Source organism: Haplochromis burtoni, unplaced genomic scaffold, assembly GCF_018398535.1.
Source record: "Haplochromis burtoni strain Fernald_Lab_line unplaced genomic scaffold, NCSU_Asbu1 Contig_35, whole genome shotgun sequence".
Classification (NCBI taxonomy): Eukaryota; Metazoa; Chordata; class Actinopteri; order Cichliformes; family Cichlidae; genus Haplochromis; species Haplochromis burtoni.
Window position 1 is genome coordinate 1112463 of NW_024582396.1, and position 17833 is coordinate 1130295.

General features: G+C 38.2%; 1 protein-coding gene across 2 annotated transcripts in view; it reads left to right on the plus strand.

Annotated features, from left to right (window-relative positions):
• Positions 1–17386, plus strand: part of zmp:0000001082 (integrin alpha-D) — a 26256-nt gene extending 8870 nt beyond the window's left edge. Inside the window, exons 11-31 of one of the 2 annotated variants that reach the window (XM_005919228.3) lie at positions 76–190; positions 382–524; positions 1429–1575; positions 1662–1859; positions 6264–6394; positions 6822–6976; positions 7064–7230; positions 7328–7444; positions 7849–7919; positions 8002–8143; positions 12446–12541; positions 12708–12787; positions 12866–12946; positions 13057–13132; positions 14139–14246; positions 14324–14365; positions 14839–14964; positions 15054–15161; positions 15241–15282; positions 15395–15505; positions 15629–17386. In XM_005919228.3, coding sequence (XP_005919290.1) covers positions 76–190; positions 382–524; positions 1429–1575; positions 1662–1859; positions 6264–6394; positions 6822–6976; positions 7064–7230; positions 7328–7444; positions 7849–7919; positions 8002–8143; positions 12446–12541; positions 12708–12787; positions 12866–12946; positions 13057–13132; positions 14139–14246; positions 14324–14365; positions 14839–14964; positions 15054–15161; positions 15241–15282; positions 15395–15505; positions 15629–15919 — 2547 coding nt within the window. In that variant the 3' untranslated portion in view covers positions 15920–17386. Of the gene's footprint in view, positions 1–75; positions 191–381; positions 525–1428; positions 1576–1661; positions 1860–6263; positions 6395–6821; positions 6977–7063; positions 7231–7327; positions 7445–7848; positions 7920–8001; positions 8144–12445; positions 12542–12707; positions 12788–12865; positions 12947–13056; positions 13133–14138; positions 14247–14323; positions 14366–14838; positions 14965–15053; positions 15162–15240; positions 15283–15392; positions 15506–15628 lie in introns of those variants that run through there. The other variant, XM_042219574.1, reaches the window with a different exon arrangement.
• The last annotated feature ends 447 nt before the right edge of the window (positions 17387–17833 follow it).

The window sequence follows — 17833 nt, forward strand, 5'->3', positions numbered from 1 at the left end:
TATATATATAGTTACATAGTTATACATATCATACAAAAACTCACCACATTTCCACTTGTGCGTTCCTGTTTATAGGATACACTGATTCTGGGTTCAGTGGGAACAAACAGCTGGCGTGGTTCTCTCCAAGAACGTCGAGATAAAACAGAAACAATTGAGGATCAAGAAATGGAGATGGACTCCTACATGGGTAAACTTTATTTACACATTATCTGTTGTTTCCTTCTTTAAAATAAGATTTCGTTATTTGGCTCAACACTTGAACAAATGAACTTTGGAAGGTTCCAGTCTAAATCAGTTTTAATGTCTTCCAAGTACAACAAATACACACATTAGTTTTTCAAATAAAAACATGTTGTGTGTTATATTTGCCTCTTGCAGGATATTCTGTCTCTGTTGGAGAGAGGGATGGGGTTTCTTTGTATTTCACGGGTGCACCCCGGTTTCAGCACACAGGACAGGTCGTACTTTTCAAACAAAACAGCAACAACTGGACCACAGCACAAAGAATAACTGGAGACCAGGTCAGTACCTTTTAATTGTTTTTCTTCATATGGCTCCGTTTGACTTTGGAAGTAATTCTATGTCTCCATGTCATTGTTGATACCTGATTGTAGTGTTGCCTTGAAATAAATGCAAATTTTCTTGATCAAATCTACAGTTATTTCTATTTTAAATCACTTCTATGTGTAGATCAGTGATTCACATTAACAATTATAGAAAGGTGCTCTATATTATAAAGTAAAGACAGTGAAATATTAGAGAACCACAACAAGCAGACGATCAGCATGATCAAACACTTGATTGAACTCTAGTAACAGGAACAGACATCTAGCAGACTGGTTGAGGTAAAATAAGACAGAAAATAAGAGCATGGAGATAAACCACAAATGTCAAACATGACAAAACACAAGCTAAAGGAGAGAGAAGACAGAAGTCACCAAGTTGCAGTAATGATGTCGTACAGGGATTGAAAAGATGGGAGTGAAAGAAATATGAAATGCATCACTAGTAGTCTGAGTCTAAAATGATGATAGCGTTCAATGTTTGCAACTTTCCAGACTTGTGCAAAGGCAAATAAACTCTGTGGCTACACAGAGGAAACCAAAGAGCTTCCTTACACTGGCACCTTGTTTGATTTAATAAAAACAGTTCAAAAATAAAACTTGTTCAAAGCACCGTAAAGCATTAAACTTACTTTGCAGGCATACATGTCGGTTTCTGTAACTGTTTTTAGGGATTCTTGTTTTTGTCAGCATGTTTATTTTGTTTTGTGAAATCATATTTTCTGGCAGTAATATTGTGTTTTCTGTACATGAAGCATTTTCCCTGCATTGATCATTTTTGAGACACATTTTTCTATATCCCTAAATGATATAAATCTATAATTAAAACAACACTGAACTAATGATATAACTAACTTGTCAGATCGGTTCCTACTTCGGCGCCGAGCTGTGTTCGGTGGATATTAACTCAGACGGTGACACTGATTTCCTGCTGGTGGGAGCGCCAACGTTTTACCAGCTTCAGGAGAAGAAAGAAGGTCAGATCTACATCTACACTCTGACTGATGAGGTGAGCCACCACTTTGTGATATTACAGTGTGACATTCAATGCTTTCATGATCAAACTCAATGAACTAATCTCCTCTTTTCTCATAGCTGCAACTGAAAAGTGAACTGATTGTGATGGGACCATCCATGGGTAGATTTGGCACCACCATATCCAGCCTCGCAGACCTGAATGGAGATGAACTCCGAGACGTTGCTGTCGGAGCTCCGCTTGAGGATGATAACAGAGGTGCTGTGTATATCTACCTTGGAGACAGACATAGAGGGATACGCAGCACTTTCAGCCAGGTGAGAGACGGACATGGAAACCACAGTAACCATAAACAGCAATGGGTTTGGAACAAGTGAAATATTTTTCAGTAATTTTGAATTTACTTTTAAAAACATTTTTCTGTCTCAGTCTTAACACCTACATAAGTTACATTCAGCAACAGCATCGTAGGAACTTATACAATTTATAAAACCTCATGCGTGTATAAATGGACATAGAAGGACATAGCCACTGTGACATCACTATAATTTAAGCTGAGAAAAGTCAAAATATCAAAGTAACATGAGAAACTTTTTAAGTTTCTCAATCTTTGACTTTACTAAATCAACATATTTAGCTGACTTTTCATGTTCATCCAATAACAATATTCCTCTGAACTTAAAAATAAATGTTAAACTAAAAGAAAGTGAAATTCTTGTTTTTGCTATTAACAATGTTTGACAGCTTACTTATTTCCTGTTTGTCTTTTTTTTTTTTGGCCACAAGATTGGAAAAATGGGAGCATCACTTAAAGAAAGATGTCTGCTGTTTACATTTTTTTTTTTAAAAAAAAAAGGGAAAACAGAGGACCAGATCAGAAATGTTCTTGCTAACCTGACAGGAATGTTGTAATTAGTAGGGGTGCAACGATACTCTTATCGATATTGAACCGTTCGATACAGTGCTTTCGGTTCGGTACGCATATGTATCGAACAATACAATTTTTTTTAATTTTTTTTTTTTTGTGTCCCGTTTGGATCTATAGCCATCAGAATTGTTGTCTTGAGGCCAAGAAAGATGCCAAGAGGATTTATTTTACCAAGTGGATCATGGCCTTGCCATATTGGTCCATTTGATTGACCTTTATTATAATTATGAATTTATTTTATTTTCAGTTGCAAACGGGACAGACATGACTGTGGGATAGGACAGGGGGAAAGAATGAAAGAAAGAGGGGGAGAGAAAGAAAGAAAACCAAAGGGGAGAAAAAAAAAAGAATACAAAATTTGTAATTTATTTTATCAACTTTCCTTCTGACGATGCTGTCTGTGTTGAGCGCTCAGTGAATCTGCATTTGACTACTCCGCCTAGGCTCGAGAGTGCAGCCTAGGCGGAGTAGTCGAACGCAGATTCACTGAGCACTCAACACAGCCATGGTCAGAAGGAAGAGCGCAGGGCAAGCTAGCGAGACAGAAGTGGACCTCCCCACCCTCATTCAGATCTGGCGTTTGGAATTATTTTGGTTTTCATGTGACGTATGACCCTGAAGGTAAGCGAGTCATGGACTAAAGTAAAACAGTATGTTGGATGTGCCATGCAATGCTCAATTACATGGGTGGGAGCTAGTGTGTTAGCGCAGTTAGCTCGTTAACGTGTTGGCCGTCTAGCCCCTCTGTATAGGGTAGCTCGTTAACGGAGATTTGCCGTGTTGTGGCGTTAAGGTTATTTCAACGAGATTAACGCTGACAGCACTAGTGGGAACACAACGAATATGACTGCACATTTACACCGACATCATCCTAGTGCAAAGACAAAAACAACAAGCATGCATGCTACAAACTTTAGCCGAGTCATTTAGACAGCTGTTAGCACAGGATTCTCCTTATGGAGACCTGATATGTTTAATATGCTGCTGAGAATATAGCCCAGAAGAAGCGGATAGTATAGCTTTTATTTTGGAAAGAGACATTTCTCTGTAATAAACTCTCTTTTCCAAAGATGAGTGATTCCTCAATCAGATACAGGGCTCGCAATATCGCTAGCCCGGGGCTAGCGATTTTTTTCAGTCGGGCTACCAAAATCTATCTCTTCCCTGCCTGTCGGGCTATTGTAGGAAGGAAAAATATATGTCAATGCTTTTGCATTCTTTCAGAAATGTAGCTGGGTAATTATGTCATTGGGTGAGCCACTGTCAATATGTGACATATTGAAATCGTGTTTGGATTTGCGCTTGTTTTTTTGCTTTCACTTTGCAATCGCGCGAACTGTGTATAGAGAGCGACAGCACTGATCTGTGAGTGATGATAATTTGTGCACCAATTCCTCTGACATCGTCTTATTAATTGTTAGCTTACTATGCAAACATGACAAGTGAAATCTCCCGCAGCTTAAACATGTGAGAGGTTGATCGCGCAGAGAATCGCTGAGCTTATGTGAGTGCGGCAGGATATATATTTCACTACGATGACCTGGATGATTGAGAACCTTCACAGACAGATATATATTTTAGTTCTGCTGAGCCAAATAAGACAGGTCAGGGTGAAGAAGTGACAGCCAAAGAAAAGCTTACCACAAAACGGAGAAGTTATGACAAATCAGACTATAAGGCAAAAAGAAAGTGCAGCTTTATGGTTTCATGGACAAAAGAATTTCTGTGGCTGCAATATGATGAGCTAAAAAACAACACGCACAAGGGTTAGGGTTAAATTTAAAAACTGTACTTTTGAGTTAAAATATATATTTATAATTTTAATAAATGACAAATTAAAAAGGCATGAACATTTTTTTTGTATCGAAAAAATATCGAACCGTGACACCAAAGTATCGAACCGAACCGTGAATTTTGTGTATCGTTGCACCCCTAATATATATATATCTAGGTCAGCCAGTGAAAACAACGGGGAAAATAGAAATAGACTACAAAAAAACCACAACCACCAGTAGGCAACGGGTGAAGCGTCTTGCCCAAGGACGCAATGACCGAGACTGTCCAAGCCGGGGCTCAAACTGGCAACCTTCTGATTACAAGGCGAACTCCCAACTCTTGAGCCACGCTACGCTAAAATAAAATAATGTAAACTACAATAAAACAGAAAAACAGGGTGTTAATTCAAGCTAAAAGCCAGGGAAACAGATGAGTTTTGTTTTGTCGCCATCGCAGTGCTTTAATCTGCTGAGTCAACTGAGATTAAAATCTTTTAAGGTACAGCTGGCCATGAATCCCATGATTTTAAGTATCATTTCAAGTAACAAAAAAAAAACTTTAACAGCACAAATCTCCAGCAAGTCAGCTCAATCTCTGAGCAGTGTTTACTTTTAATGGAATAGTATTTTATTGTATAATTTAGTACACATTACATAATTTTGCATTAGTGTAATTGTTTTCTTCATTTGAATATAGTACACGTGTAGCATTCATTTCATTGTTTACTAACTAACAACAACAACAACAAACTTTATTTATATAGCACATTTAAAACCAGTGGTGTACAAAAAATGCTTAACATACAAGAGGGGGAGATGAAGTAACAGGGGAGGATCAAGGCTGTGGCAAAGTACCAACATGCTAGCATGTTAGATGGCATTTAAAACACAGAAGCAAAAGAAATCCATATAAAAGCATAAAAGAACAATATGTGTAAAGGATAAAACAGTCAAAAATTTTAAAAATGATTAAAAGTAGTTAAGAATGGACTGAAGATAGAAATAAGCATTAAACTAACAACCAGTCATTAACTGGTAGAAAAGGTGAGGCTAAATAAGTGGGTTTTTAACCGCAGTTTGAATCTTTGACTTTGCGCAAGCACTCACGAAAACCGTGCAAAGACATAGCAGGATCATCAGTTAATTCGAAATAGATCTGTATGTCGTCAGCGTGACAATGATGTGCAATGTTGTACTTCACAAAGATGCCTGAGGGGAGCATATACAGTGAGAAGAGCAGGGGGCCGAGGACAGATCCTTGAGGCACGCCACACGAGAGAGGTGCAGCAGAGGAGAGATAAGGGCCAAAATTGATCGAGAAAGGGCTATTAGAAAGATATGACTTAAACCAATCTGTGTGTTCAAGCCTCGCTAATAGGATGTTATGATCTACCATATCAAAGGCCGAGGATGGATCCAGTAGGACCAGGACTGAAGAGCGTCCAGAGTCAGCAATCAGAAGGAGATCATTGAGCAAGGCTGTTTCAGGAAAGAGAATGAGGCAGCTCAGTCTCTTTCCTTTGACAAGAGTTTCTACCAATCCTACTATTAATGATACTAACTAATCATGTGAACATATTCCAGCTGATAAAATCCTGAAAATACAAGCCAAGGGCTTCAATTAACCTTCACATGAAACATCAGAATAGGAAACAAACAACTTGAGCTCATAGATTTTGACTTTGGAATGATTGCTGATATTTGTGAAACTGTTGATTTCCGGAATTTAAAAAAACAAAACAAGCAAAACACAAAAACAGCCAACTGTCTGTGAGTGGAAAAGGCTTAGATAAAGGGCATCGAGGCGACTGTTGTTGTGATTTGGTGCTGTATAAATACAATTAAATTAGAATAGAGAGGATGGAGGAGAATGGGCAAAATGTCATGTGAAATCTACATCACAAAGAGTAGCATTTCTTATAAGACCTTTGTTACATTTTAATGTAAATGCACCGTTTTTCTCTGCCATACAAATATGTGTGAAAACACTTTTTCAGTATTGAAATCTCTTATTTCAGAGAATCACAGGAGACAAAATAACACCTGGGATAAGATTCTTTGGACAAGCCATCGATGGGGGCGTCGGCATCAAAGAGGACGGCCTCCCAGATATTGTGATCGGATCACAGGGCGCTGCTGTTGTCTTAAGGTAGGGTTAGTGTGCTTAGTGTTAGGGTTACAGCTCCCTTTGCACAACTCTTGTGCTTTGAGTTTTAATTTGGGGGGAAAACACAAAGTTTAAGTTGTTGTTGTTGCCGCAAATTGCTCCATAATTTGTAGATGCAGTTTTTTGCAAATTGGTGAATTTCTGCCCATCATTACCTGTGAGAAACTCGACCACTTTCTCATTTTAAACATGTGATATTTTTTATGTTCTGTTGTGAATAAAATATGGATTTATGGATGCATTCTGTTGTTACATTTTATAAAGTGTCCCAAATTTTTCAGATTTGGTTTTGTATATAAAATAAAGAACTAATGTTGCTATACTGTATTATGTCCTGATATATAAAACCTTAGTATTGAAAGAGGGCATCATTACTACTTTCTTATTACTGTTCTTAAATGTCTTTCAGCTCCAAGCCCGTCTTTAATGTGATGGCTCACCTATCTTTCCACCCTAAGGAGATAAGCACAGAGAAACTTGACTGTCAGGGTGCAGAAGGAAATTTACTTATGGTTACCTTAACAGCCTGTTTTGAAATGGTAGAAGCAACAAAGAGCAAACAAGGTAGGAGCCTCATTCAGTAAACCATTTAACAGCTGCTGACTGCACCCTGTGAATGCATTATTGTAATCCTGCTCTGCGGGTTTACAGGGAATGTGAACTCTGGACTGAACATCACATACATGTTCGCCGTGGACCCAATGAGACAAAAACATCGAGGTTTCTTCACTCAAACTGATACGAAAACCAGGAGTCTTACCTCCACCTATGAGCTGAAAGATGAAATGACTTGCTTAAACTTCTCCATCTACATGCACGTATGAAGCTGAATTCATAATATTTGCACATATTCTCAATCTGATCAAAAGCAAACCTCGTGTTTATTGCTCCTCTCTTGTTGCTTTTGCTTTACAGAAATGTGTGATCGACACATTGTCACCGATCAGCATCAAATTAAACTTTTCTCAAGCTGACAGTGAGACTGCTAACATCACCCTGAACATGGACAGCAAAAAGCAGTCTGCTGTTGAGGTACGTTCTACATACAACATCAATATTCACAATATTGACAAAGCTGCATCTACACATCCACTATTTTGAGTGTTAAATGAACACTTTGACAGTGTTATCAGTAGCCTAGTCAGGTTTAAAGATTAACAACGACTAACACTGAGCATTTTCAAACACTGGAAAATAACCTAAAATGTTAGGGATATTCCAGTGTTAGAAAATCAGTACTGCTTAGTGTTAGGCTCCTGTTAAAATATAACACTGTCAGTGTTCATTTAATACTGGAAAGAGTGAACCTATATAGAAACTCTCTAGTGTCAATTTAACACTGTACAATGTTTACCACATTCACCACCTCAGTTTAGTGTGTTAGGAAGGAAATCTTTTTTCTGGCATCAATTAAACACAAGTTTTATTTTTCGCAGGTTCCTTTTGAGAAACAATGTAGAAAAAATGACACTTGTATCGCTGAACTGGATGTCAAATTCAAATTCGAGTATGTATATCTACAAACACGACTCAGATATAATACGATTAATGTCATATGTTTAATATTAGGTGTTGTTTGTCTCTCTCAGGACTCCGACATTATTGGTGACAGAAAATAACTACTTCAATGTGACTATACATTTGAAAAATGATGGTGATGACTCATACAACACCAGCCTTATAATGTTCTATCCTCCAGGCCTCTCCTTCTCTAGGATGACTCTTATAAAGGTAACTATAAAGATACATTACAATACAATACAGTTTTATTTAAATAGCACATTTAAAAACCCAAAGGCACACCAAAGAGCTTCACAATGATACAAAGAATCAACATAAATCAATTAACAAAGTACAGATTAGGCACTAGCACTAGCACAGACAGAAAGGAGGCACTAATAGACCAGAAGAGTTAAGTAAAATGTCAATTCAGAAGGAAGGTCAGTTCATGGATACAAAATCTGAACTAAAAAGTAAAAAAAAAACAGTGAAATTAATTATAAGTTTATTGAAAGGGCATTAACTGGTCGGGAAAGTCAGGTTAAATAAGTAAGCTTTCAATCTTGATTTGAAGGACTGGATAGAGTCTGGGGCATGAATAGAAGCGGGGAGGCTAGTCCAAAGGTTGAAGCAGCTGAAGCAAAGACACGATCGCCTGGTTTTCAGCCTAAACTTAGTTTGGGCCATCACGCACGACAAGGAGTGTACAGATTGAGAAGTTCAGTGAGACAACTGGGTGCAAAATTATTCAGAGTTTTAAAGTGAGTAGCAAAATGTTTAACGATATTTGATAAGTAACCAATGTTAATCAACAAGAACGGGAGTGATAGGATCAAATTTTTTAGCTCCAGTAAGAAGGCGAGCCACAGCCTTCTGAACAAGCTGTAGCCTATGAAGAGAGACAGATTGGAGACCACAGTAAAGAGAATTGCAACAGTCTAACCCGGAGGTCACAAAAGCATGGATACGTTTTTCGAGGTTCCTGTGTGGTATATAATGCTTAGCTTTAGAAATCTAGCGAAATTGAAAGAAGCCAGATTTAACTACAGATGACACTTGCTAATCAAGCTTAAAGGAGATATCCAAATAGACACCCGGGAGAGAGTGAGAGTTAGCAAGAGGCAACAAGCTGGTCTCGAGGAATATGGCTATTGAACACCATAATTTCATTTTTTTTTTTTCATTTAAAATGAGAGAATTATCCGACAGCCAATCTTTGACCTCTCTCAGGCAAGCCAACAAGGAGTGCAGTGACAATAACCAATGGTCAATGGTCAATGGTAACTTTATTGTCCCTGATGGGAAATTGATTCGCAGTATGTCAAAACAAACAACAAACATACAACCAACACATCACGTACACTCATTAAAAAAATACTATAATATAATATAAGCCTGATAAAACAACCTAGATTTTCCATCGAAAAAAGTGCAATGTGCAATGGCAACACTTACAACAGATCATCAGTCAGTTGACAATAAATTTGAATGTTGTTAGTGTAGCAATGATGAGAACTACTGTATTTTTCAGAAACACAGTATTTCTGAAATGCCACTTTTCAGAAAAACCTATGGTCACGAGCTGTGGGTAGTGAGTGATAGAACGAGATTGAGGATACAAGCGGTGGAAATGAATATTAAACTGTAAAATTATGTCTCAAAATGGATTAACACTCATCGCATACAAGACCTTGCATATGATGAAGAGGAGTTTAAATTCTACATTTAACAGAGAGCCGTATGGGAGAAATATGCTCTGTCTTTCTAGTCCTTTCAGTAATCTCACTGCAGTATTTTGGATTAACTGAAGGCTTTTCACAAAGCTTATAGGACAACCTGGTTATACACAATAGAGTTTACAGGTTGCAGGGAACTCGATTTTATGTGCATTTCTGTGCTGGGTTGCACAAAATCTGATAAGTTGCCTTAACTTCCTTCCTGTGGTTGTCCAGTAATGCATTTCCTCTTCTTTCTGCTTATGTCTTAAAATCCTAAAACTCACAATCTTAACCAATGTTTTTGCTGGGAAAAGGGAAATTAAATGAAAGGTTACTCATATCTGTTGGGTCTAATTACAAATGAATGAAAACCATAAGAATAAAATAATACTTTGGTGGAAAACTGCTTTTTTTTTAAATGAAAAAAGCAGATAACCTTACTGGAGCCACTCAATGCATACATCTATACAAACCCATTTTAAGAGGATCAGTTGTTCCCTTCATTGATGGTGCATGTTCAGCTCAGTGAAGTGATCACTGACTGATCCTCGTATAGTGACCACTGTGTAATAAAATGCAGGAGAAACTAAATGCATGCAATCTATTTTCATTTGCACATCAAAACAGAGCTCAGCATCAACAAGGTTATGAGCAGACGGTTTTCGGAGACATGTTGGCAAGTTTACTGTGTTTTACTGATGAATACATTATTTTTGTCATCACGGACTTCTAGAACATTTTGAGATTGGCAGTATTTGATATCGCTTACGGACATGAACAGATTGCGACAGGTTGAATATAATGTCTTTTTTATAAGCATTTTTTTAAACATTATACTCATTTAGTTCTTAGAAATGCAAAGTCAGTCCACCGTGAAGCATAGCACGATATTTCTTCTCACCTGCTCTTGTCAGGTTAAAGTGATGTTCAGTTGCATCCTTCCCCTGTCTGTGAATTTAGGACAACATCAAAGCAAGTGTTTCAAAATTTTAAGATTTTAGTTCATTACGGCACAGTGTTTTACACATGCTGTTCTTCAGATCATTAACAAGCTGCTCCGGTGTAGGTTTGGGCTAATCCATGGTTATTTTATGGTTCTTCAAACATAAATGCAGCAGGTAATCAAATAATTATTTGCCCTGCCATAAAGACAAAGATGACATTATGCAACCTTTCGTTAAGCCTAGTCAGCTTATCACAGAGAAAGGCAGAATCTTAAAATGTCCCTTCATACCCACATCCTTAAAATCTTTCCTCTAGACAGTTCTTTGAAAAATGCTGACAAAATATCACAAATATTCATATTAAAATATTAATTTTCATATGTAATTATAGAAACTTCCTGAAAGCTGACAAACTGACAGCTCTGCACATTTAACTGAGCTGTCTCAAACTACTAAGATGGACTAAACATCATATATATGCATGACGGGGTTAGGGTTAGGATATATATATGTGTATAAAAAAAAAAAAAAAACCACCCAGCACGCCCCTGCGGGCGGTTTATCCTTCAAGCTCGGGTCCTCTACCAGAGGCCTGGGAGCTTGAGGGTCCTGCGCAGTATCTTAGCTGTTCCCAGGACTGCGCTCTTCTGGACAGAGATCTCCGATGTTTTCCCGGGATCTGCTGGAGCCACTCGCCTAGCTTGGGAGTCACCGCACCTAGTGCTCCGATTACCACGGGGACCACCGTTACCTTCACCCTCCACATCCTCTCGAGCTCTTCTCTGAGCCCTTGGTATTTCTCCAGCTTCTCGTGTTCCTTCTTCCTGATATTGCTGTCATTCGGAACCGCTACATCGATCACTACGGCCGTCTTCTTCTGTTTGTCTACCACCACTATGTCCGGTTGGTTAGCCACCACCATTTTGTCCGTCTGTATCTGGAAGTCCCACAGGATCTTAGCTCGGTCATTCTCCACCACCCTTGGGGGCATCTCCCATTTTGACCTCGGGACTTCCAGGTTATACTCGGCACAGATGTTCCTGTACACTATGCCGGCCACTTGGTTATGGCGTTCCTGTAGCTCCTGTAGATTTACTGCTGTTTTGCTATTGTCTCTGGCTTACAGTGCACCTGGTCTTCTGTGTATAGACCCAGCCCTTGGTCTGTTGACTGTCTGTGCTGTGATTATCTCTGTCTCTTCGCGTGTCACCACTGGTAGGATTTCTGGATATCAGCCACCTCCTCTATCTGCCGGTGGTACATACCGTGCAGGGGCCTGTCCTTCCATGATGGTTCCTCGTCTCCCTCCTCTTTCTTGGGTTTCTGCTGCCTGAGGTATTCACTGAGCACTTGGTCAGTTGGGGCCATCTTCCCAATGTATTCTTGGATGTTCGTTGTCTCATCCTGGACTGTGGTGCTGACACTCACCAGTCCCCGGCCCCCTTCCTTCCGCTTAGCGTACAGCCTCAGGGTGCTGGACTTGGGGTGAAACCCTCCATGCATGGTAAGGAGCTTTCTTGTCTTTATGTCAGTGGCTTCTATCTCCTCCTTTGGCCAGCCTATTACCCCAGCAGGGTACCTGATCACGGGCAGGGCGTACGTGTTGATGGCCCGGATCTTGTTCTTACATTATGGATATGTGAGTGTGTGTGTGTGTGTGTGTGTGTGTGTGTGTGTGTGTGTGTGTGTGTGATGATGGTCAGGTTATACAATGCCTCGGTGACCTCCACTACACTATGCAGTATAGCTTAACCTTCAAAAGTTTAAACTTAGTGTTACCTGCAGTGTATCAAAGGAAATGTCACAGTAGGTGTAAAAACTTTTATTTTAGAGTCTCAGCTCATACCAACCATTTTCTTTTCTTAAAACAGTCATCAAGACTAACAACGCACGACTGCCGGGATCAAGAAGAACGCAACAAAACCATATGTGGTGTGAGCCAGCCTGTGTATCGCAGTAGATCCTACGTGAGTCATAAAACATCCAGATACCATCCTAACAGACAGAAGTGAAGTTTCACAAATGACCAAGTCTCTGAAACTTCAGTCTTAGCTTCCAGCTTCTCCTCCTTACATCTTTTCTCTTCATCTGTGAATCAGGCCTAACATGTTTTTCATTTCTTCCCACAAAAAGGCAACGTTTCAATCTTCCTTCCATGTCATGCATAATTATGAGTGGAATGACAGGATGTCCATGATAATTGAAGCAAAAAGGTACAACAATCTACTGCATAAACATTTCTCTAAAATATTTACTTTGATATTTACAAGAAATGTCTTTTTCACGCTCAGTGATAATCAAGACTCGAACAGGACCAGCACCCTCACCGAAAGCATCCCGGTGCAATTTGAAATTAAAATGATTTTAACAGTGTAAGTATCACTATTCACATAAAATATTATGTGTATCCTTATGTTTAATCTATTTCTACAAGTCAGTAGTTGTATAATTGTTCAGTGGCATGCTGCGATCATCTTTTCAGGAACCAAGACAGCACTACCTATCTGAACTTCACCTCAGATGAGACTGCACCTAAAGAAATGGACATTACATACAGGGTAAGACAGCGGTCCACAACCTTTTTTGCGCCACGGACCGGTTTAATGTCCAACAATATTTTCACGGACTGGTCTTTAAGGTGTCGCGGATAAATACAACAAAATAGACTGACACGACCAAGACAAAAACTCGGTATTTCGTAAATATAATAATAATCGTTAACTCTGTGTAATTGTGTAGCTTTAGCGTCCTCCTCTCTGCCCCGTAATGCTCTCTGGTTGCCATGGTAACGCGTAAATATTTCTTTCAAAATAAGATCTTACTTTTCCCGTGTTGTAGTTGTGTGTACAACTACAACACGGGGAAAGACCCAGGGAAACAGAGTTAATGATAAAAACACTGAAAACCATACATTTCACACCCGAGCTTCAACTCTCGGGGCCCTGTACCAAATGACTCATGGACCGGTACCAGTCCGTGGCCCGGGGTCGGGCACCGCTGGGGTAAGACACATGACGACTCTGTAACAAGAAACTATCCAACTCAACTGGTGATCAATGATCTCATTGAATACTTTTCCTGTCAAGATGCAGTTTTAAAATCATATTGATCTTCATTTAGTCAGGGTGACACAAAATCACATGTTAGCCTATCAATAATTTGTTTCCAGAGTTCAGGCCCGTTCTTCCATAGACTGGTTCTATAGAGCCAGAAGTATTTTCATAACCCTGTGTATCGCCCCCTGGAGGCCATTCAAAATAATGCAGGTTTAAGGAACTTGGCTTCACTTTTCAGACCCAGAACCTACGTCCACCTTTTATACTGTCTGTGGTTTAGACCAAGCCTCAAGTGGCCATTAGACGAGTTGATGGCTTTCCCGTATTGATTTCAGTTTTCAGCTGATCAATCAAAATTATCGATCATGTTCTTGCTAAACTAAACTAACTGGTTGTAACTGACTGATACAAGGCTGTTATCAGTATTTTCATCTGATTCTCATCAGAAAACTGAATATTTCCACATGTATTTATTTAAAATGACCATTTTGTCTATGACAATTTACAGATAGATAACACTGGTTTTAAGGAGTTTCCTGCAACCATCACCCTGGAATTCCCAACTCAACTGGAGCATAGCTTTGAAATGAAAAGCTATCAAATCTTTGTCAAGGAGGTAATTTTTTGTCTGAACACTGCTGCTCCATATGAAAATATAGAACCTTAAAGCTTACCATACTTTTTCTCTTTAAGAACAAAACACAGTGCACAGCCACTACTAACCACAAATTTAAGGTAAGTACAAGAGATTTAATAAAATATTGAGGTCTTGTAAAATTATTAATACCTTAAAAGGAAGCTGTTGTGCTAATGCTTTTATTTATTCGTGCTTGGACTCTATTAGACTAACTTTACATGACGCACAGTTCAAAGTAATCCTTATCTTATAAATGACTTTGCAACAACCTCTCAATTCATCCTCCATTTAAAACAAGAAGCTTTATCTAATTTTCTTTCCCTTAACCCAACTTTCTGCCCCTCAAAAACAGAAGGTTTGAACAGCTGGTTCTTCTGTATTGACAATATTCGATAAAGCAACTATCAGGGACATCAAACTGAGTGTTTAGAGAATACTTCCAACTGTACTGATGTAATTTAAAACATCATATTAGTATCCACAATTACTGCAGTATATTTATGACAGATGAAGAAGTAATGAAAAGAATAATACGTCTCATTTAAAACATTTTCTTGGGGTTGTGTTACAGAACTGCTTACCAAAAAATAAGTGCGTGGCCATCGTCTGCAACACTTTCAATTTGAAGAACTATGCATCTGCTGAGTTTACACTATCGGGAAAAGTCCACTTTAAAGAAGCCGCACAACAGGCAGCCGTATGTACTAAATACACACAGAATACACATTATACATATATAAAAATAATAAATTACTTAAGATTAATTAATCTGCTCTTACTTTACAGAATGTTGCTTTTCTGAAAAAATACACTGGAGACAGCAGAAAGATTAACTTTGTAAGTTCTGTACATGTTGGCTATGACGACGCTCGGTATGTGCTGAACGATCCAGAGGTATGTTTGATTTTGACCACAGCATATTTCTGTCATTGCTTTTACAGTTAACCTAATTTATTATATCTATTACCCACAGAATAAAGATCATTTGACACCATTCAAATTTCCAACAAAAAAGGTACCTTCAGTCTTTACATGAATAATTATTATAATTATTCAAACTATTTACTAGAGTGATGTTAAAAATGGTAAGGCACTACTTTGAAATCTTGTGTTTTCTCTGCCAACAGACTGAAGTTCGGGTTGATTTCTTTATCCTCCCAAATAAAATGCTGATCATTTTAACTGGAGCCGGTTTGGGACTCTTACTTCTGATCATAATCACAATCATCCTGTTTAAGGTGAGAGTTTATACTCAGCCTGAAGTCTGTTATCTTTATATCAAGTTGTCTGAATCTCCATAACTGCACTGAGATCACCAAATTGCTGTTTGGTCTAATGATTCTCTTTGTGTCTGTCACAAGCTCGGTTGCTTCAAGAGGAAAAAGTTTGGAGAAGATGATCTTGAGGATGACACTGTTGTAATACCAATCCCTGCTTCAACTGTAGGGACTGATAAGAAATCTGATAAATCTTCCAATGATAATCAAACGCAGGAAAAATCACCTCTCATCTCCTCTGCCCCCGATGATGAACAGATCAAGCAGTCAGGCACTGATAACAAATCTGATCAACCTTCTGAGGAAAATAAGGTTCATGATGATGGTGCTGCTGAGGAGAAAAAGGATGAAGCTACTGTTACCATTAACGCATAAAGTCAAGGAGGATTTGGAATATATGGAACATTTGTTAGTCTTAGTGACAGTTTAGCATAGTTCAGACTGGACACAAGTAGAAAACGTGATTTAGGGGTATGATCTGGGTCTGTGTCCCAGATGACCCCCCCATATTTTTTAATTCTCTTATTATTCTTCATGAGTTGCACGTCACGTATGGTTTAATCTTTGGATGAGAGAGCTTTAACCTGCATTTCACAGTGATTTCTGTTAGGGTTCCTGAGCTCATACACTGATGCCAGAATCATGCCATGCAGCATATAGGTTTATGAGATTTACAAATCAGTGCATTCTATTTCTACTTTTTACAGTACTCTTACTGTTTCTGAATTAGGTTTTTACATCTCATGCAATAATTGTGGGTTCAGCTACATCAGTGAAAAATCAATGACACCAGACATGAAGCTGAATAAGCATCAGATGGTTTGGCTTTCTACAAATGTTCAATGGTCACAGCACAGGAAAACATCAGCGAGTTTGTAGACACCTCCATGAAGGAGGCTGTTCATGCCAGACACAAGAGGCAAGCACTTCTGTTTAATATTCTGTTGAGATGTGACTAAAGAGTCATACCTGTAGCAATCCATAGTTCATGCAGAAACCCAAGGTTTAATAATTATTGTTCATGTGACTGTTTAACACAACTTATTTAACACGCTTAATAATTCCTTTTCTGCTAATGTCAATAGCCTACCATGTATTCCCCATTAATGCACATTATTTACATTTTGATACACTGTAATATTTTTAATAGTTACCACCTATATGAAAAGGCTCTGCTGCCTTCTGCACAGGTATTTATTCAAAAAGCACTTCACCTTGTATTATATCTGACTGTGTTTAATATGTTGATTTTTGTAGAGTAATTAAAATTTTGAATAATTGATTCTGATCTCACTAAATGAGTTAATGTGAGTGAGAAGATCTTTAGTTCGTTACAGACATGAAAGTTAGGTAGACAAAAGTGTTGATAATAAAAAGTTTGCAGCTGGATTGACAATAAACTTCATAAATTATGGCGAGTTTAAATCTGAGATTACATCAGATATTTAGAAATTGTGGATGATGTTGGCAAAGTAAGAAACCAATTTTAAATGTAGAAAATGTAAATGAAATGTAGATATTAAAGGGTGGAAAACAACATGTTCCTTTAATTTCCCTAATATTTTTAGTCTACTGTTGTTTGCATATTTGTACTTTTAGTTTGCTTTTCCGTGTTTTAAATGTCTTGCCTTTTGTACACTGTTAATTTTCATTGGAATATATCCTAAGATCTGTATCCATGTGAACATGAATTATGACTTTTTTTCTTTTTAAAAGAAATAATGTATCTTAGTAAAAGTGAAATAATGTTTGTAAGATAAACAGATGCACAAACCACCTTTGTATCTGCAAATGAATAAAGACAATTTCCCATGTCATATATGCACTGACATGTGAACTGGAGGTGTTATCTCAGGTGTCAGACTGACTAAATCCTTAAACCACATGATTTTGGTAAAATATCTGGATATTTTTAGATACAGATATAGAAAACTCAAACTGTTTCCTTCTCTCGCTCTGTCCCCTGGTATTCTTCTGAACTTGGCCAACTCATGATATGGTCAATTGTTCTACCTGCAGTTTTGTCTCCTACTCAGCTGTCTTCCTCTCTAACAGTTTTGAACTTCCTACAATAATTCAGCTGTCATCGTGTAAACTTGACCCACTAATCTTGTTGAACTTTCCCTCCCCTCTCTTGGCTCGTTGATAGTTAATATCGCACACTCCTCTCTTATCTCTGGTTCTGTTCTATCCTCTCTTAAAACTGCAATAATAACTCCAGTTTTGAAAAAGAATGGTTCAGACCGTACCGTTTTAAATAATTTCAGGCTAATTTCAAATTTGCCCTTC